Source organism: Culex quinquefasciatus, chromosome 3, assembly GCF_015732765.1.
Source record: "Culex quinquefasciatus strain JHB chromosome 3, VPISU_Cqui_1.0_pri_paternal, whole genome shotgun sequence".
NCBI classification, from domain to species: Eukaryota; Metazoa; Arthropoda; class Insecta; order Diptera; family Culicidae; genus Culex; species Culex quinquefasciatus.
The window spans coordinates 7,502,061-7,523,564 of record NC_051863.1 but is presented as its reverse complement, the minus strand read 5'-3'; the positions used below and the strand labels follow the sequence as shown (position 1 = coordinate 7,523,564).

General features: G+C 42.5%; 1 protein-coding gene across 1 annotated transcript; it reads right to left on the bottom strand.

The window, feature by feature from the left end:
• Positions 1 to 466: 466 nt before the first annotated feature.
• Positions 467 to 9,632, bottom strand: LOC6032260. Its single transcript, XM_038263728.1, has 5 exons — positions 9,414 to 9,632; positions 8,993 to 9,335; positions 6,272 to 8,923; positions 2,347 to 2,523; positions 467 to 2,290 (listed from the first exon to the last, which is right to left on the bottom strand). Exons 2-5 carry the CDS (start codon positions 9,308 to 9,310, stop codon positions 647 to 649), a joined length of 4,791 nt encoding a protein of 1,596 aa, XP_038119656.1. The 5' UTR covers positions 9,311 to 9,335; positions 9,414 to 9,632; the 3' UTR covers positions 467 to 646.
• Between the last annotated feature and the right edge of the window lie 11,872 nt (positions 9,633 to 21,504).

Sequence of the window (21,504 nt, the reverse complement as noted above, 5' to 3'; positions counted from 1 at the left end):
AAATCAAAATGTAAAAAATGCCGCGCAACACGAAGGCACATACTCTTTCTCTCTTTTTTCTCTCTTTCTTGCAAGTGCGATACTGCGTGGTGACAGCAATCATTTGAGTGTAGTCATGTGGAAGGTGATCGGAGTTTCGGTAGAATTCAAACGAACAAGCTCTGCGCGAATGTGAGAGTAAAATGCTTGTGTGAGTGACTTTGCGTTGCGCTCATTCGTTCGTAAGTGTATGAACGAAAGAAGAATGTCAAAGCCCGGTTTACGAAGTGAAGGTGAACAAAGCGCTCAGTCACCATTCACTAAAAGTTTCAAAAATAAACAAGCCCAGGTCACGAAGAGCCTAATGAAAAATAAAATTTAGCTTAGAACGGCAGTATAAGTAGTTGATTAATTTTTATTCCGATTAAACAAGGAGTTCTTCAAACGTGGGCGCTGAATCCGAAATAAATTTGTTTCTTTGTTACAGTTTTCATATTTCATAAACAATTGAGACAACTATTATTTGGAACAATGGCTACAAAATAGTATTCATTAAATTTATTGCTAAGTTTAAAAATGTTAAAAAAAAGATTCATAAATAAAAACGAAAAAAATAGTGTGTGATACCAATCGTTTACAGTACCTGCGACAGCAAACCCGCTCTCCATCAAATCGCTCCCGCCTTCCCCCTTACCTTCCGGGTGGTCCTCGTAACTTTACCCGTCACCGCCGCTTCCCCCAACTCCGGAGTGACCTCCGTCGTCTTCACCACCCTCGGTCGACCCCTTGTTCTTTTCACGACCTGAACGGCTTCAGCACTGTTACCACCGCTACCACTTGCCGGCGTCACCGCCGGAGAGCTGACCGGCGTCGTAATGTCCACCACCGAGCTATCAAACTGGAGGCGCGTTTTGGCGGGGATCTTCTTCCGCGTGCTTCCGTACACCTTGCGGTCCGAGTACTTTTTGAGGGACAGGACGCCGCCGCAGTTGTGGCTGATGGAGGTGTTTTCCGCGATGCTGGTGTTGATGACGTCGTCTGAATCGTCTAGCACTATGACGCTGGAATCGGCGGCGGCTGCGGCGGCAGGTCGCTGCTTGGCGCTCTCCGTAATGGACTTGAGCAAAACGTCACGGAAGGAACTGTTGAACGAGTGGTTTTGCTTGGGGGATTTGGACTTGGCGCGAGCTAGCTTGGGGTATTCGATGGTTGGTTTGGACTTTTTGCTGGTGGTGCGGCCGGCTTTGGTTCTGGTTGTTACCGAGGTGGCCTTTGGCGTACTGCACTGCAATCCGTTGACGAGGGCGTCCTTGAAGGATTCGGTGGATGAGGACGCGTGGAGCGTGGGACTTAATGGCAGTCTTTTCTTGCGGGTTGGTTTCGGGGCCGCAGCGGGAGTTTCACCGACGATGTTTCTTCCTCGGGATGGCTTTTTGGGGGATGTTTCATCCTGCTCGGCGGAGTACGTTTCCTTGCAGAACAGCTTCTTCTTGCCGGGTTGCAGCCGACCACTTGCACTAGGTTTTTCCGGCGAGTCTACAAATATGCTAACCGTAGTTTTGAGCCTCCGTTCGGACCCACACGACAGTCCGGTCATGGCACTTATCAGCTCCGTCTCGTGGCTGTGATTATTTTCTGCGAGGGTCGTTTTAAGCCGCTTGCGCGCCACCTGCTTCAGAAGATCATCTGCCCGGCTGGCCGTTTTGGGAATGACTCGACTTGGACCCACCTTCGGAGTCTTCAGCAGGAACTTGTTTGTCCGTACCGCTGGAACCGGCTCCAAATGCGCATTTTGTTTGATAAACTCCGCAAAACTCGCCGCCCCACTCGGTTTGCTCTTCCCGCCGTACTTGGAACCATCCTCCAACGCCTGCAGGTTCATTTCAATGTCCTGAACGAGCCCCGGGTCAACCCCACCGCCAATCTCCCGCACCATCTCCAAACTCTTCCTCAGCTCACGACGAGCGTTATCCGGCTGGCCATGTTTCATCAGCAGCTGTCCGTAGTTCATGAAAACCCGTGCCATCATCGTCAGAAATTCCTCCATCTGCCCCAGCAACTCACCGGCAGCTTTTAATCCATCGCTCCGCTGCGTCCAAAACTCCGACAGGGCACTGTACAGCTGGTGACACTGTTCGTGGTTGTCGCTGAGGAATGCAACCCGTGCGTAACCTGCCAGCGCCAGCAGAGCCGCACACTTGTACTGTGGCCAGCGACAAAACTGGCAGCTGCAGCCGGAGTGGTGGTGCACCAGGTACTGGCGCCAATCGATTGACTGCTCGGGGAACAGGTTCGGCGAGGGGCTTCGTTTCTGAAAAAAACGTTGAATTAGGAACAGAGATGCAGAGGAAGGTTCAAACTACACACTTGAGGCGACTTGACGTATTTTACAGCCTTGCGAGTTGGGTCCACGCCGTTGGGAGTTTCACTCAGCGATAGCTGAGGAACTTCGAGGCAGTCGCCAAATTGGCCTTTTGAAGAGTCCTTGCTATCGGTGGTTATCGGACGGAACATCAGCAGCCGGTCCAGGAAGGTGAGCAGCATCTGTAGAGATAAACCTGTGATTAAATATTGAACTTACGGAAGTCCACGGTGCGGACTCAAACTGTAAATAAACATTTTTCCCTGACCTCTGAAGGCTAAGAAAGTTTTTTTAATAAAGATTTACCTACAAAATAATTCGTTGTTATCAGCAGCTCTACTTATTTTCTTTTTTTCCCCTGTTTTGGGTAATTTGATATATTTTTTCATTCACCCATTTTTTATATTGTTATATAGGCATGGTGTAGTGTTACGGTAAATAACGGTGATATTAGATTGAAACACGGCCAAAGTTGACCCCCATAAAATTGAATAATTTTCCAAACGTTCGCACTAAAATCACATGAAACGTGTAAAATCAACAAACATAGATTATTAGAGAGAAAAAATTAATGTTAGATTGTGTAATACACTTGCAACTTGCAACAAATATCCCGATGCAACGAATCATCTCTACGGTAAACTTTACACAGTAGGCCTGGCCTGGTATGTATTTCAATGCAATTGGTGTTAGGCTGGTAAAAAAAATTAAAAAATTTTGTCAGCCCCTGAAATATTCTGATGTTTGAAAAAAATTAAATCCAAAATTATAAAAAATAGGATTCTTGATTTTTAAATCCAGATTTCAATTATTTTTTGTATTGTTCCATTTATTTGTTGTACTAATAAAAATAAAATATGCTTATCTTATTACAAAATGCAGAGTTTTGGACATACTTACAGCTACATATTAATTCAGATACAATCATTGGATGAAATAAATTCCGTCAATTTCGATTAAGTGTGAGCAGAAAAAACGTTACTTAATCCACATTAAGGTGGTTGATGCCTTCCTCACATTCATGTTGTCTTTTAGGTTGTATTTACAAATTAAATTTAAGAGTTTTTTGTTAATTTATTTTTTATTTATTTTTTTCATTTAGTTTTTTTATAATTATTGTTTTTAACCAGAACAGCAATTTTCAATTCTTTTTTACCAACTCTCCAAAATAAAGGAGAAAAGGCGGGGGGCTGTAATTGAATTTTAAGTGCTGATATGCCAACATTAGGTGCACGATGGAATTGCATGCTGTCCCCCTAGTCTTAGTAAGCAATGTCTTATGAGTTGTATATTTCAGTTAAAAGTTCGTATAAATCTTTGTCGAGACAAAATGATGTATTCAGCAACATAATTAATACAGACTTTTTCCAGAAGAGACGCAGACACTGCTTAAGCAATGTGGCAACCGCATGCTGCGCGACTCTCGCGCGTAAGCAAAAAGACTCGACCTTTGAGGTTATGCAAAAATCACCCTTTTTGTAGCTTCACTAAACAGAATCAAATTTAATAGGGTCTTAGGCGACCCAAAAAGGAACAGAATAAGGCGGATCCGGCCAAAATCGGTTCAGCCAGTTCTGAAATAATCGTGTGGAAAAAAATTATGTCTACACACATCCCCACATACATTTGTTCAGAATTTGATTCTGAGTCGATAGGTAAACGTGAAGGTATATCTTGGAGGTGTATTTAAGAAGTTCATTTTTCGAGTGATTTTATAGCCTTGCCTCAGTGAAGTGAGGAAGGCAAAACTGTTGAAACAATAAAGTATTTTCATTCGAGCAGTTTTTGCTTTTTTCTATGTACAATGCATTCCTTATGGGAGAACTGTCATTTAACGACTCGAATCTGTTGCTCCATTGCTACTACTACAAATTTAAATATTTGACAAATTTAAATTACAGATAATTGAACTTAAAAAATCAAAAAATAAAACAAAATTTTAAGGCTATTCAATAAAAACCTAAAAAAATCAGTGTTTTAAAATTTCAAAATTAAAAAACTAAAATTTCCAAAAATTATTCTTTAAACTTTTTTGATTTCAAAATTTTCAAATTCAAAGAATTCTAAATTTTAAACATTTTTCATTTTTAAACTCCGATTTTTTTATTTTTTTATTCCAGGTTATATTTTTTTACAATTTTACTATATAAAAATTTCTTGAACACTTTTTTTTTGTATTTTCGAATTGCAAATTTTAGAAACTCAAAATTAAATAAATTCTGATGTTTGAAGTTTTTTTCAGATCCAAAATTTACAAATTTATTAATAGAATTCAAAATTTAAGTTCCTGATTTATTTTTTTTTTATTTTAAAATTTTAGATTCCGAACCTACAAAATTTTAAAATTTGACAAATCGAATTAAAAAAAGGCCGTTGCAAATATTTTTCAAAGATTAACGGTGCACATCAATCAGAGCTTTTGCACTCAGATTTTGTCACAGATTTTGTCAGACATTTCGAGCCAAACATTTCATTAGGGCACAAAACCAAAATCCGCGATTCGAGAAAATCGCTTGCAAAAAGTGCACAACTTGTTTCAATTCCTATTTAAAAAAGAAGCTTCACTGATGGTATTTTTACTTATGATACGATAAAACACATCATTATCCTCAACTCTGCTTGCATGCTTCTTAATTTATGTTGATTTTCGCAATAAAACTCATAATTTGAAAAAATCTCGTTATTAGGCCCTTTTAACTTTCCAACTGTTGTTCATAATGGGCCCTTTCTAGATGCAATTTCGAAGAGAATTGAAAGGGCACTAAAGCGCTGTCATTCGATTGTTGTTTTGAATGATGTTTATGGGACCTTTTGTTCAGTTAGAAATAATGAGGAATTCAGCGAACATTATGTTAATTCACGTGTTAATTGGTGAAGTTTTGTGATCGAATGGTGAGAATAGAGCATGTGAAATATAAAAATTCTTCAAAGGTGTACTGAACAGGATCCGCGGGACCGTGTTAAATATTGTGGTTAGACGAAGTTTTTTTCTGCAGAAATCTTTGGTGAAACGTTAACCAAACGTTGTTTTGAAGTGAATTAGTGTTAAGAATGTATGAAAACTTCACTTCATAACATAGAAAGTTCCTCAACTACGAAAAACTAACGAAAAAGAAAAGGGCACAATTGAACTTTTTTTCTGGTTCGGAGTGAACATTGTTATGGGCCCTTTTGAGTTTTTGATTTTTTCAATAGGAAATTGTTTGTTATCAATCTGATTCTTGGAGGGCATGTAGGGAGTGTACTAATGAATGGAATAGTGGAATAATCCCGAATGTTTACGTTTTGGTTTTGTGCCCTAATGAAATGTTTAGCTCGATTTCAGTATCTTCAAGACTCCACAAAGTAATTTACAACAAAATTTGATTATTTTTACAATTACGTTGTTGCAGGATTGGGTCCGTAAATTTGACAATTTTGGAATAAGAAGACAACAACTTTCTTCGTTGCTGTGCACCCTTAAGTTTTTTAGCTTCAAAATACTCATATTTATAAAAATCAAACTGTTCTCATTGTTTTTTATTTTGAGTTTCCAATTTTTTATAATTAAAAAAAATCATGTTCAAATTTCGTACCGTACCCCAAAAACTCAAAATTATAAATATAGAAGAATTAAAAATACAAACATTATTTTAAAAACAAATATCCACAAAAAAAAACAATATTAAAAAGCTCAAATATTCAACAATTCCGAAGTTGCAAAAAAAACTAATTTATTTATATGTATGTATGATCCTCATACCCGCCGGCAACATGGTCCTGAAAAACATTTGAGCGCTAGGTGAACAAATCGGACACTTTGGGACACACTTCGTATAGACAAAGGGACACTTTGTATAGACGCCCTTGCTCCTATTACGTCACTAAGGGTATGAAGCAACGAGAAATTAAACAGATAAATTGTGTTGGAAGTCATCTCCCCTTACTCACCCTGCTTTTCGTAGTCTTCTCCCCGTCGGCGTTCAACACCGCGTACATCGTCAGCACCTGCATGGCCCTCAGCCCCGCTCCGCGCCGCATCGCAAAGCGCAAAATCTGCTCGACGTGGGCCTCGATCCGGTCGGTGTCGTAGCGCATCATCAGATACCGCAACGTGTCCAGCGTCATCTCGAGCGTGCTGGTCGGCACGACAAACGCGTAATCGGTTGGGAGCTTCTGAATCTCGTTGTAGTGCTCCAGCATGAGGCGGATGTAGACGCGCTCGGAGATGCCACGGGGCGAGGGGAGTTTATAGATTGTTACCAGGCGGAACATTACGTGGTAGATTCGGCCGCGGATGACGGAGACGGTGGTGGAGTCGGGGTGATTTTGGAGGAGGGTGTTGAGGGTGTGGAGGTGGTTGATTGACGCTGGGAGGTTGTCGGTTGACGCTTCGTACAGTGCTAGGCTGAGGTGGAGGTTCATGAAGTTGTATTTGAGGGTTTCTGACGCTTTGGAGATGGAGGTGTCGTCAGCGGAACTGATGATTTCTTTGGCCTTTCGTGCCAGTTGTTTGAGGGATGGAACCCACGATTTTTGATAGAACGGTTCTTGTTGTAGCTTGTCGTAGATTTGGTGGTACTCGAGGAGGAATCCCAACGGGCAGCAGAGATCCAGGATTCGGTCGGGCTTTTGGCAGAGCAGGACGTAGTTTAGCAGCTGGAGTTCAACGCCTCGTCTTGGATAGTAGGAAATCTGGTAGAAGCGGCAGGTGTTGTACAACATGGACGAAATCTGTTTGAGCGAGTAGATCAGACCAAAGTGCTCGAACGAGGTTTCCGCCAGCGTCGCAGTCATGTCCCGGTAGTTGAGATAAGTCTGTTCGAGCTGCGAAAGCAGCACCATTTCCTGCTCCATCGTGTTTTCCCGTAGGATGTCGTTGATTTGGTCGTTTTTCAGCGTGTCCCTGTTGAACTGGCAATCTTTCAGCTTAGAAGCGATCGCTTTGGAAGTTGCGATGAATTCGTAGTAGCTCAACAAGCCGAGCGAACCGTGTCGTCGGATTTTTTCGATCGCTGCTTTGGGTCGCGCGTTCTGTAGTTTCACCTTGAGACTCTCCTTGGTTTCGTCGGATACTTGGGCGATGTTTCCGTCCTGGAACAGGTACAGCGTCATTCCCAGCTGCGCTGGATCTGCGTTGAGCTTCTGCAGTCGTTCAAAGTAGTCCAAAAGAGAGCTGGTCTTGTATCGAGACGCCCAGTTCATCTCAAGCAAAAGTACGGTGATCTTTTCCTGTTGATTCAGCGTTGGACTTATGGGATAGCCGTACAGTTCCAAATCTGAACGCTCCAGCAGCTGCACAATGTTCTGCTCACGAAGTTTCTCGTCCTTGCCTCCAATTTGATGGCTCATTATCGAATAAATCACTTCATCGACCTCTTTCGTGCCGGAATCATCACGCAACATCAACAGCAGTTTGATCAACTTAACATTGATGATCTCCCAAATGGTTCCACAGCTCTTGAAGCAACTCTCCAACAGACGAACCATGTAGACCGGCGTCAGAAAATCGAACCCGTACCGATACTTGAAATCAATCACCATCCTTGTCAGCTCCAACATGTCCCTCCCGTTGACCAGCTGGAATCCGACGCGTGCCCAATTCAACACAAATCGCAGCGCGGAATACAGCAGGGACTGCTTTTTATCACAGCTCAAATCGTCCAGCGTTAGCAGCTTGTGCTTCAGGAAGCCATTCACCAACACCACCAACTCGGCATCGATCTTGTGGCCGGCCTTCGACAGCATCGTCGCCAGCTGAACCACCATCGTGGAGATGTAATCTACCAAGTGTCGACTCGAGCTGGCGCAACGGCCGCAGATGTGCGCGACGCTTCTCGGGCAGTACTTGCAGAATTTCGTCAGAGATTTGCACAGATCTATGACCGGCCGGACGATCGTCAGTGCTTGCAGCTTCAACTGTTCCAGATGGATTCGGAGCTGCAACGTTACGAAAATAACAATGTCCACCAGCAAAGGGTCGGAGGCGGAAGTGGCGCTCAGTTCTTTCAGCATGGTCGACAAATTTACGAGCTTGCTTTCATCGGGTACGGGACTGTTTTGAAAGTTCAGATAATCTCGCAGCACAGTCCAAGACTTCCTCGTCGGCGCATCAATAATCCTCTCGAAAATATTTATGAAGGAGGCAAACTGCAAGTACGACTTGGAGGCATCGCCGAGACTTAAAACGTTCTCCAGATATGGCAAACTTTGCTGCAGCAGCTCAATCAGCTCCCGTTCGGAGAACTTTCCTTTGCTTCGGAAAAGATGCACCAACTTCCGGAAATAATCAACCGCACGCGATTCGTCCAGATTGAACAACCGATAGAGCACCGCCGTCGCGTTGCCAAACACGTCGTGGAAGATGGCGATCGCCTTGGCACGAACTTCCACCGAATCCGATTCCGACCAGTGCTCCACAAGTTTCATGCTGGTCGCGCAGATGAAATCCAGCGCTCCTTCCGTCGACACTTTTACAGCCTTCAAATCCCAAACTGCCCTCAGGACGACCTTGCAGAGTCTCTGCAGCAGATCCATTTGGTCCTCCTTCACGGGACACTTTGTCACGAGGTCACAGCACTGCACAATCATGAGTCGGTTGTTCTGTAATTAAAAAAAAGAGTACGATTCAACCAAACTACATCCCGGTACATCTTACCCCTCGAAACCCACCTCACTGCCGTTAAACTTGACCATCGCGTTGTACGTGCGCACCAGAAAGTGCACCCGAATGCCGTCGTCCGCATCCGCGCACAATCCCACCAAATACTCCAGCGCTTCCAGCAGCACGTCCCGCAAACCCACGTCCCGGTCATCCAGTTCCGCGTAAACGTTCAGCACCTCCTTGAACATGTAAACGGCCGTCTTCTCGCGGTCCAGCTGCTTCGGAATGGTACCCAACAGGTCCCGCAGCGCGGGCAGCGTTTTGGCCGCGGTGGCCTCCTCGGAGAAACCCCTCCGCAGTGCGTCCAGTTTGGCGGAGAAGGACATTGTTTTGGAGGCTGGGCGGACGGATCTGTTTAAAGGGGCAACCGAAAAAAGTTGAGGTTATGTTTTGTGGGGCGGGCAGTTTCAAAACAAAGCAACCGCTTACCGTTGGCGGCTCGAGAAGAGTCAGCTGATTTTCAGGATTTTTCGTTACAGGCGCGTCATTTATACTTTTATATCACTACTCACAATTGGTGGTCACACTTTATTGAATAAATAACGAAATTTGATATAGTTTTGTTTAAAAAATTGTACAAATAGAAGAGAAATTTAATTTTGCTGCTCGGCTTCAGTTTGCTGCGCTTTTCAATTTTGTAGTTGTTTCGTTTCAGCTGCGTTCCTTTGTGAAACAGCAAGAATATGAAAAAAGGAAAAACGGAGCAACGTTGGTAGTCAAAACACTGGCCGAAAAAAAATGAAACATTTTCAATTATTTTGCAATTTTATTTTTAAAAAATCCTGAATTATCTTTAAAAACTTAATACTGTTTTATGACGTTTCGCGTACGCATACTAACGCACCATTTGATTTTGCTGGCCGGACAACCTCACTTTTTATCGTGTACGTACAAGCAATACATGCGCACGAAGATAACGCTATTTCTTAAAGTCTTAAATTCTTAAAATCATAAATCATATTCTAATACCCGCATAATCAAATACCAAAGGTGAAACTGTCGAAATCATAAGAAAATTATTTCTGGTATGGTTACCATTTGTGATATTGTTGATATAATGTCACAACCATATAACAAAATTAAAATGGTACTATTTCCCGAATTGTTGCACTTATCTTGACATATTCGAATGGTTGATTTTTTTTCCTACAATTTAATGAACGGTATCTATTCGTCATACGATTAGGATGGTTCGAAACAGCTATTGTTAGAACATAATTGTACTGTAGCCGGTATGATAAAAGTTATGATACTCGTTTTAGCAGGGTAAAAGACGTCCAGTAGTCTTGAGGTTTGAAACGAGAATACATATTTATTTGCAATCAACAACTAGGTAACTATGCTAACTGTTCAACTGGTCGTAGGTTACTATGCTTCCAATACTCCTCCTTAAACTACGACCATTGAAAAAACTTCCCTAACTAACTAAGCGGCGAACCCGATTGTTCCCCTGACTCCTCCTCAATCGGTATCGCCTCCATCTCCTAGACCTTCGGTGGACTCACGCGCCATCCGACTTCCTTCGAACTCCTCCTGCAACAAACGAACGTCCCGAAGAATCCGAGTTTTCGCAGCGTCCAGCGACATCTTTGAGCTCTCCACATCCTGAACCAAGGAATCACAGCTCACCGGCAGTCCCATCAGCAACAACGCCACGAGCATTGGTTCTCCAATCACGTAACCGTTATCCACCAGACCACGAGCCAGTGCCATGAACTCGTCCACGTATGATTCCACGTCGGCAAACTCGTCCAGCTCGATAGACAGCAACCTCTTGAACGCAGGAACCGTAAATTCGCTCATTCGTCCTCTTTCTGGTTCACGTACGGCAGCTGCTTGACCTCTCGCATCAGCTCCGCCGTCGAGATTGGGTCCGTTCCCAGCTTCGCAGTCAGGTCGCCGCATGACCTCGACACTCAGTGGACCGTCCTCCAAGAAATAATCGTCCTTCACTGTAGCAGGCTGTGGATAAAAATCCGCGACAGAAAGTGTACCGGAACAAACGTCATCGTACTTGCCTTGACAACGGCGCTCCCGGCCGCTGTGCCTCGACTCTTGTTGACAAGTGTCAACGGGTCTATCTTGTTGCGGCGGGAGCGCAAGGCCAGCCTCCCCACGAGCTTCACCATCACCGTCTACCGCAACGGTCCGATCGTTTGTGCCGGACTGCTCATCCTCTGCAACCGGTTCTGCCGTCTTCTCCATCAGTTTCGCCGTGTTGACCAGAAACGCCCTCTCCGGTCGACACACGACCGATTCGTCCATCTTCGGCGACAGCTTCATCTCGGCCAATCGATACAGTCCGCCCTCCTCTCGCCCGGAAGCGACCTGCTTACCGTCTTCATCCAGTATCTTGCACTGCTTTGCCGTGAAGATCACCATGTGGCCCTCTTTACAGATTGTACTCACCGAGAGCAGATTCGAGGCCAGGTCTGGGATCTTCAGCACTCCGCGAATGTCCAAGCTGCCGTCTGGACACTCCAATGCCACGTTTCCTCTTGAGACCGCCGTCATCGAACCGTTGTTCGCCGTTCCAACGACGAACTGCACAGACTCCTCTCCGTTGAAGTTCTGTTCCGAAGTTGCTAGGTGACACGATGCTCCTGAGTCCAAATACCATGCGCCTGCATGGACACCATCCGTCGTGTCCGTGCTGAACCAGGCTATTGGCTTCGATTTTTCGATCCGCTTCTCTGGACACTTGGCCGCAAAATGTCCCGGCTTGTCGCATACAAAGCATCGCTTTTCTGGTCTTGACTGCAGCGGCTCCTGGTCCGACTCGAACTTGTACCCTGGTACAAAATGCACTGTCGTATCCGGCGTTGGTCGGCCCCTTCTCGTGCTTCACGTCTTGCAGGATCTTGGCCTTGACTGAATCCGGTGTCAGAGCAGCCCCCGAGGCCTCCAGACCCATGACCATGGGCTCGTAGTAGCTCGGCAGTCCCATGAACAGCAAAGCTACCATCCAATCATCGTCGACCTTAAAACCGATCGCAGTGAGCTTGTGAGAAGTCGTCATAAGCTCGTTGACGTACTCTTCAACGCTCGCGCAATCCTCGAGGCGAATCGACGTCAGCTTCCTGAGCAGACCGAACTTCCTCGGCAATCCCTTGTCCTGGAACGAAGCCGCCAGCTTCCTCCAGACTTCCTTCGGGTCTTCCTCGTCCTGAATGAGACCAAAGTTGGTGTTTTCAACACCCAGACAGATCGTAGCCAGCGCCCGTTCCTTCAGGTCCTCCGTTACGATGTCACCTTCCGCTCGTCGCACGGCAGGCCAGCTGCCCTCGCGGATCAGGGTCATCCGCATCGAGAACGCCCACGTCGAGTAGTTCTCCCGACCCTTTAGCTTCTCGATCGCCGGCATGGCCACCGAACTCGTGACCCGAACGTTCCTAACTTGGGCTAGCGGGGCTCCGTTCCCGCCGTTGCCAGCTGCTCCGTTTCCGTTTGGCGCTTGTCCGGATCCATTCGGACCTTGGCCACTGCCGCTTCCACCTGCAGCTACTTCCGAACCACCGTTTCCATTTGGTGTAACTTCCGGAAAGCTTCCTCCGCTGCGGCGAGTTCTCGGCATCTTCAAAACTTGTCCGCTACTTGAAAAAATTTCTCGGCTTTGTGCGAAGGCCCATAACCTTTTAGCAGGGTAAAAGACGTCCAGTAGTCTTGAGGTTTGAAACGAGAATACATATTTATTTGCAATCAACAACTAGGTAACTATGCTAACTCCGTAGTAACATTTCAATAGGGCGAATCTGCATTTGTAAACAAGCAGTCTATCCCTTTCACTCAAGTGACAGTTTACGTCAAGTAAGAAGGGGATAGACTGCTTGTTTACAAACGCAGATTCGCCCTATTGAACTGTTACTACGGAACTGTTCAACTGGTCGTAGGTTACTATGCTTCCAATAACTCGGTATGATTTAGTCAAAGAAACCTAAGCGAAAAATTTCCTAAATTTCCTAAGTCCTAATAATTGAAACAATTGCACAATAATTAATGGTACGATATAATTATTCCTCATATGTTTGGTATTATTTCAAACCGTTTTTGTATGATTGAGCCAAAAATGAATTTTAGCGAAAATTTTCTTAAGTCCCAATGATTCAAACAATTGTTGAACAATTCATGGAGAAATATAACTTTTCGCCATATGGTAAGGATTTTTCGGAACAGCTATTGTTAAAACATAAGGGTACCATAGCCGACGTAGTATTTCCAACTTGAAGTTCAGCGAAAACTCTTAAGTCCCAATAATCCAAACAATTGTACAACAATTCATGGAACGATATAACTGTTCGCCTAACGCTTAGGATTATTTGAAACAGGTATTGTATGATTGAGCCAAATGAACTACAGCAAAAAAAATCTTAAGTCCGAATGATTCGAATAATACTTTAACAATTCATGGAACGATATACCTGAATTATGGCGAAAATTTTCCTAAGTCCCAACAATTCAAACCATTGTTCAACAATTCATGGAACGATATACCTGAATTCAGCGAAAATTTTCCTAAGTCTCAACAATTCAAACCATTGTTCAACAATTCATGGAACGATATACCTGAATTCAGCGAAAATTTTCCTAAGTCCCAAAAATTCAAACCATTGTTCAACAATTCATGGAACGATATACCTGAATTCAGCGAAAATTTTCCTAAGTCCCAACAATTCAAACCATTGTTCAACAATTCATGGAACGATATACCTGAATTCAGCGAAAATTTTCCTAAGTCCCAACAATTCAAACCATTGTTCAACAATTCATGGAACGATATACCTGAATTCAGCGAAAATTTTCCTAAGTCTCAACAATTCAAACCATTGTTCAACAATTCATGGAACGATATATCTGAATTCAGCGAAAATTTTCCTAAGTCTCAACAATTCAAACCATTGTTCAACAATTCATGGAACGATATACCTGTTTGCCATATAGTTTGTATGTAAAGCTAATTTATTTTCGTGATAATTTTTATAAGTCCAAATAATTTAAACAATTGATTGACCATTATCAGAACGATAATTGTTCGCCATGTGATTGGTCTATAATTTATTTGTATGGTTCTACCATACATGTTACGATATATTTATGATAAATTTTGAGGCCACATTTCATAATAAAATGCATTTTAAACCGCCAAACGTAATGTAACTGAGATAGCTCAATTAGATAAGGCGGCAGCACAACGGAAAAATCAACAGGAGACATCATCATCAAGCGGTAACAAATCCCGGACATTACAAAAAAAAAAAAACGCTAACCATTAATAATCATATACTTACCATTCCCGTTAAATCCATAGTTCCCAGAACATTTGTAGAGTTTATTTTTTGGCTCCTCCCTTTTCAAATGGTGTCGGTAAGTGTCGGTAAAGCAGTTTACCATTTAAAATCATATTTTATTAATTTGTGGTACGGTTCACATCTCGGTTCACATAAAAAAAAATTGAACAGTTTGGGGTACGGTATGACTATGATCCCCGCATAAACGAGAACCTTAAAAAAACTTTTTGTTAAATAGTTTTGTCACCATTTCAGAGATCGTAACCACAATTTGAAAAATGGTAGCAAAACCTTAAAAATACCATATCGGAAATGGTACACTACCATTTATCATAAAGTTCGACCATCTGAATTGAGGGTGGTTAGCAACGGTAACCTTAAAAATCCCCGAACAACATTTCGTCAAATTACCATTTGTGTAATGGTAAAAATAAAGTCAATTTTCGCGAAAAAGCGACCTTTTTCTCTCGGTTTTTACTGTTTGAGAAATGGTTTTTAAAAAGTTTTTTAAGGTTTTTCTTACAATTTTTAACCTTGCGTCTACTATTTTAGAAAGGGTTTGTAAATGGTTTTTTAGGGTTTTTCTTGCTATTTTTACCTAGCGCTACTATTTTGGAAATAGTTTTCATATGGTTGTTTAAGGTTTATCTTACATTTTTTCCCAGTTTCACTATTTGAGAAATAGTTTTCAAATGGTAAATTAAAGTTTATCATGCAAATTTACTACTTTTTGAGAAATAGTTTTGAAATGGTTTTTAAAAGTTTTTCTTACATTTTTTACCTACCTATTTTTTACAGAATTGTTCACTTTTTGACGGATGGTTCACAACAATAATATTTGAACTTAAGCGGCGATGTCGATTCTGTTTAGTTGATCATTCTGCCAAAATCGTCTAATCCTGAAAAAGTAAGAAGAAAAAATCACAAAGTATCAAGTTGAATATAAAATTCAAATATAATATGTACTTATCTGATTATTCAGATTGATTGATGCCAATCGTTTGTTCGCTTGGTCGCATCCCCGGCGGAACAATATTGTCGGCCCGCTGCCGGCAAAATCTCTTTTGATTACCGATCGAGTTCTCCAGCACCAGCTGTTCCGTTTTTATCAAGTTCTCCACGGCGCTGAAATGATCAACAAGAAAAATATAAACAAAGTATTTGGTAAATCAAATGATTTGTTTGAAAATTATACCTGCGCAGAAAACGTAAACAACAACCAGCCGCACAAACGTTTCACATCAGACTGTTTTTGCCTGCGCAGTGCGCTTGCCTGCGAAAGAGCAGGTAACGGAGCGTAGCGAGAGAAGAGAAAAGAGAGAGCGCGCAAGGCAAATTTAATTTTGCGTTGAATCCAAAATGTTGTTAACTACTAAATTGATTTAGAAGTACAAATATTGCCTAAAGAATTGAAATCAATAAACAATAATTTAAAACATGAGATTCTTTAATCTGCATTCAAAGGAAGGCGAGCCCTTGCGTTTGTGAAAATTGCGCTTCCTTTGATTTTTCGAGACGAGATTTGTCTGATCACGCCTTCCGTCGGACGGGAAGTAAATGTTGGCCCCGGACTAACCAAAAGGTTAGGTCGTTAGCTCAGTCCAGGTGTAGGAGTCGTCTCCCTGGGTCCTGCCTCGGTGGAGTCGCTGGTAGGCAGTTGGACTAACAATCCAAAGGTCGTCAGTTTGAATCCCGGGGTGGATGGAAGCTAAGGTGTAAAAAGAGGTTTGCAATTGCCTCAACAATCAAGCCTTCGGACACTTAGTTTCGAGTAGGAATCTCGCAATCGAGAACGCCAAGGCAATGCTGTAGAGCGAATAATTTGATTTGATTTTGATTTTTGATGGTTGGCGTAAATTATGCGAAACCAAGAATAACGGAGGTTCTGAAACTAAATTTCGTAGGGGTAAACGCCCTATTTGTATAAAATATCACACTACAACTCCACATCATCGTGCTAGAGAACCAAACTGTTATTCCGCTGGTCAATCTAACCGATCAGACACTGTGCAATCAGCAGCTCTAAGAAGGGGTGCCTTTGCGAATATCTTCTTTCGATGGCAGAGAGCAATCCAAACGAATTTACTAACTTCCGCTCATCACATTCGGAACATTACGTCATCTGGGGCGAATCGGGACTACAGCGCTGCCATAGTGATACAATCACTTGCGAAAACACCGCTGTTATTCAAACAACGCGAGTCCAAGACGAAACACTTACCGCCGGATCCTGTGACTTAATCTCGCCGGCTTCTTTTCATCCACCTCGTTCTCTTCACTACGGCGACAGGAAGTCCATCTGGTACATTCAAATCGTCCTTTGTAGTCTTCCTCTTGGATGATCTCGTACAGATCGAGGCAGAAAAAAGTCCTCATATCGGTGATCTGCAGCAGAACACGACGCGAAACGTCCAGATTGAACATCAGTCCACCTTGGTACTCGTCAACGGCGCTCACATAACCCAGTCAGATTTCCAGCCGGTTCTGCAGAATGAGCTTCGGCGCGGACGGATTACCGCCATAATCCTTCTTGTTGACCTTTTCCTTCTCCTGCTCCTTCAAGTCCATTATGTTCAACCGAAGCGAGGAAATGTTCATCTGTAGACTCTTGTCCGGGTTCTTTTCCTAGTACTCATCCACCAACGGTCGCGACGTGTTGGAAACGTCCGCCCGCGAGGGTTCCAAAAATCCGTTGATCAAATCCACACAGAATCGGAACCGCTCCTCGACGTCACCCACCAACCACTCAAAGATGGCCATAATCGTCTTCACGTTGCCCTCGCCAAGATCGCCGCAAGCCAACATTTCCGCCAGCACCTTATTTAAGTTCTCCCGTCCGACCTCGTCACGTCGTCGTTATGACCGTCGCAAATCGGCGACACGTCCGACTCCATGTGGAATATGTATATGCGGAACACGTCGTCTTCCAGATTTTCCGGGCTTTGCAGACGTTGCAGGGCCAACACGGCTTGGACGCGAACCGACGGGGTCATGTCCCGCATTCGTTCTAGATGGTACTTTAGAATCCGATCGCAGATGTCATCGTCCAGCGGTGCCTCCGGTCCCGCGTTCAGGACCATGTTTACAAACTGACAGATCCGGAATCGGACGATCGCGTTTTGGCTGATTTTTAGACAGCAGGAAATCAAAGATGGCCATGATCAGCGGGTGCGTTTCCTCCTGCTCGCACTAGATCGGTTCGGCGATGAAGGTTGCGCACAACTTCAGGTGACAAAGGTGTTGCCCACTTCAAGACACATCGGCGCTTTCAGCGATTGGATAAACGACCCATAAACGTATCGTGAGGCATCTGGAAACAAGCATAACATTTTCAAGAACCGGTTGAATGCAAAAAAAAAACTCATTACACAAACCTTCTGATACAACTCCTTCAGCTATTTTTATCAGATTTGGATGATTTTTTACATCCTTTTGCCCATTCAAAACCGTTTCAATCGGTTCGAAGTTGAACTGCGGCTTCTCCGGGGACACCACCTTTATTTTACGCTTTCGTGGCGGCATCTTTCCTTTACGGGGTCACAAACCGGCAAAAGAAACACAATTGAAAAAATGCAAAATTCTCGGGCAGATTGATAACCGACGCGCGACGCCCAGAATCAGATGGAAGCATCATCGGGTTGCGTCGCGCGTCGGTTATCAATCTGCCCGAGATCTGGTTGTTTTGCTGTTGAGCAATTTGCGCCGCTCCGTTTTGGGTTTGTCTTCTCTTTTTTGAATTTTGTCCAACTGTCAGTTGGTTCTGTTGCAGCAGTACAGGCGGACAGGGTTGGCAGAAATGGGGTTCTGAACAGTAATCTGTAGCAAAGTGATGGGAAATCTGCAAAGACGGCTGAAGACGAAGATAAAAATCTCAACTTTTTTTTATTTGGTCCTTTAAACATATGAAAGACAATAGCATAGAGGACCTTTTCAAAAAAAAAAAAAAAAACTCTGTAAATCTGACTTTTAGCCTCGGTTAACCGTCAATTTTTAGTTTGAATTTGACCAACCAACGGGATACAATTGGGTCCTAAAGCCCTATGTTGTGTATGTTGTGAATGTTTATGTACAATGATAAAAAACTCTTTTAAAGACCACTTTTATCACTTTTTATCATTGTAATGCAAAAAAATAATAATTGACGAGACAACATTTTTTCGATGGATCAACTATAGACTAAAAAAAGACTAATCACTTCTGGAGTTTATTTTTGAAAAGGTTCAATAAACCAAATTTTCAGTTTTTGCTTTTTGGGTGTTTTGTAATTTCGCTGACTCAAGGCGGTTTCAAAAACACCCAAAAAGCAAAAAATGGAAATTTGGTTTGTTGGACCTATTAAAAAAAAAACTTCAGACTTTGAGCATTTTTTTTTTTCAATAAATATATATTTAATTGGGTCCTAAAATGAAGCTTAGATTACTGATATTATTGTTTACAGCGATAAAGCTTATTTTTCTGAGTACAATGACCCTTTGTACGACCACAAAAAGTTTAAAATGGATTTTTAAATCAATTTTGAAAAATTAACCTCGCGGTCCTTCTTGACAGAAAAGCTCCTACTTGACAGCTCGTTCCAAGGGGACCATAGTTGATCTAACGAAAAATTGTTGTCTTGTCAAATTTTTTTTTTCGTTAAAATGAAAAAAAGTGATCAGAAATAGTTTTCAATCGTATTTTTTACCGTTGTACATAAAAATTGGCATAGGGCTTTAGTACCCAATTATGACTCATGCGCTGTGAACTGAGTGAACCACGATGAACCGCATCGGCTTGCCCCCCGTATGACAGATTGGCTTGGCAGCGCTTCTTTTCTCAGTTCCGTTTTGCGCTGATTTGCGCGCGCGTTCGCGTCAAGTTTGTTTTTGTTTTGAAAACCTCAAAAAAAAAATGCAAATTAAAGAGCAAATATGTACGTTGGCGAATATTCCCTTCCTCCTTAGGAATGTGGCGATGTGGCCGTTAAGGATTGAACATTATGCTGGAAAATACAGGTAAGTAATTTTTTCAAGTGAAGAAATTTGCTGATGATGTTTCTTTGTGATTTTTTTTTTTTTTTTCGATGGGAGCCTGCCTAAGTCGGGACGAGCGGAAGTGAAATCATCCGGGGACTCCTGAAAGCCCAACAGGAAGCCAAGGGTGTCTCCCGCCTTGTTTACATAATTGCCGTCGTGCCACACGAAGCGAAACCAATTTGGCTTCCAAAATTGAAGTCCAAGTTGATCTGGACCGCGAGTGGAATCGCCGTCGCCGCAGTCATGTGCAAGCCGCACCGGTTACGACCCGAAGTCGTTGTGCGCTATCCGAGCCCGGGTGGAGCAGCTTAAGCTGCTTGTCGGATGATTATCTAGACTATTTTTTTCGGAATTTGTACGACGCCCTGTCGGGACAAACGAGCTCGAGCGCGGAGGAAGCGGTTCAGTATTCGGGAAAGTCCCACACCAAGTGCATCGGAAGATCGATTGAGACGCGACCGGTTTTTTTTTCTTCAATCGCAATTTGTCAGATTTGTTGGCTTACGGATGTACGTGGCTGGGGATTCAGTAGATTGTTTATTTTTCCAAATCGCTTTCCGGTAGACCGGTCGATCGTACAGGTTGGCAATGCACCGGATCTTCACCCGCTATTACAAGCAGAATTGGAAAATCGCACAGCGCCACAAAAATACCAGCCCAAGCACTCTATCTATACAGACGACTGCGGTGACCTTCCGGCGGGTTGAATTCGACCGAATTTTTGAATTTTTAAATTCCTAAATTTTACGGGAACTATCAATTTAATTTTTATTCATCCCCTAAGCCTAAGCCACTATTTCCTTAAAGATTCCTTAAAGCAACAGCTTCGTTCACACCAATTTCTTATTACTGAATTCAGTTAAATTTACTGAAATTTTCAGTACATGAAAACTTGCTGAATTTCAGCAAACTTTGACAGCTCCATACAAATTGTAACTGATGTTCAACGAAAAATTAACTGAAGATTTCAGTAGTGCAGTTTTCAGTAAATATTAACTGAAATCGAACATCAGAATTTGCTGTGTTGGTTGCTGTTTATCCTTAAATTCTTATATTATTCAATTCTCGAATAAATTCTTAAATTAAGAGTAAAGTCTCAAGTAAAGTTAAGAGTCGTAGATCGGACATAACCAGTGGCAAATGTCTATGGCACCTTAATGGTCCCGATCTTGAAGCTTGGAATCGAATTTGGCAAATCAGAAGCGGAAGCGCTAAATTTGCGCTAAATACAAAAAAAAAATATTTCAGTCGACATAAACCTCAAAAAATATTTGTATCACCGCACGAAGACTCTTCGTCGAAGAGATTATAATCAAATTTTGTTTTCATTTCTTCGCAAACTTCAAACCCTACAAATATACTGCCGGATCTTTACCGGAAGAGATCCAGAAAAAGATCGGACAGCAATTTGTACTGAATTATAAAGGTAATTCACTATATAAAATAAATTTATTCATTTATTTATTTTATTCATTTATTATATTATATTTAACTATACATATATTATTACACTAAACACAAATTTCACAAAAATAATGCAAAAAAACGTTACTTAATCCACCCTCAGGTGGTTGGTGCCTTCCTCTCATTCAAAGGGTAATACTATCCAAAATAGACACGCTCGTGGGAAGGTCTTTAAATTACCTATCCAAAGATAGGTCACATGATATATTTGGAATACGTTTTCATCTAAATATCTGAGAACTAGCCTCCAAAAAGTGTATAAATAACTCTTAAGTGCTTATAACTTTTGATAGGGTTGTCAGATCTTCAATGTTTTGGACGCGTTGCAAAGGTCTTTTGATTACCTGTTCAACGACGGGTTGCATGATAGATCCGGACAACGTTTTCATCGTGATATCTGAGATCCGGCTTCCAAAAAGTGCATAAATAACACTTAATTGCTAATAACTTTTGATAGGGTTGTCATCTTCAATGTATTGGTCGCGTTGGAAAGGTCTTTTAAATACCTTTCTAAAATTGTATAACATGCTGGGGTTTCTTACAAAAACCACTCTTTTTACAATCTTCCGGACTTTAGTCAAAATCGTTTTTTTAGAATAACTTTTGAAGTACTTTACTAAACTTCATAATTTTCAATAGGGACTTATGGGACCCCAAGACGAATCGAATGAGACCAAAACGGTCCAAATCGGTTAAGCCAGTGCTGAGATAATCGAGTGCATATTTTTTGGTGCACAGACCCACATCCCTACACACACA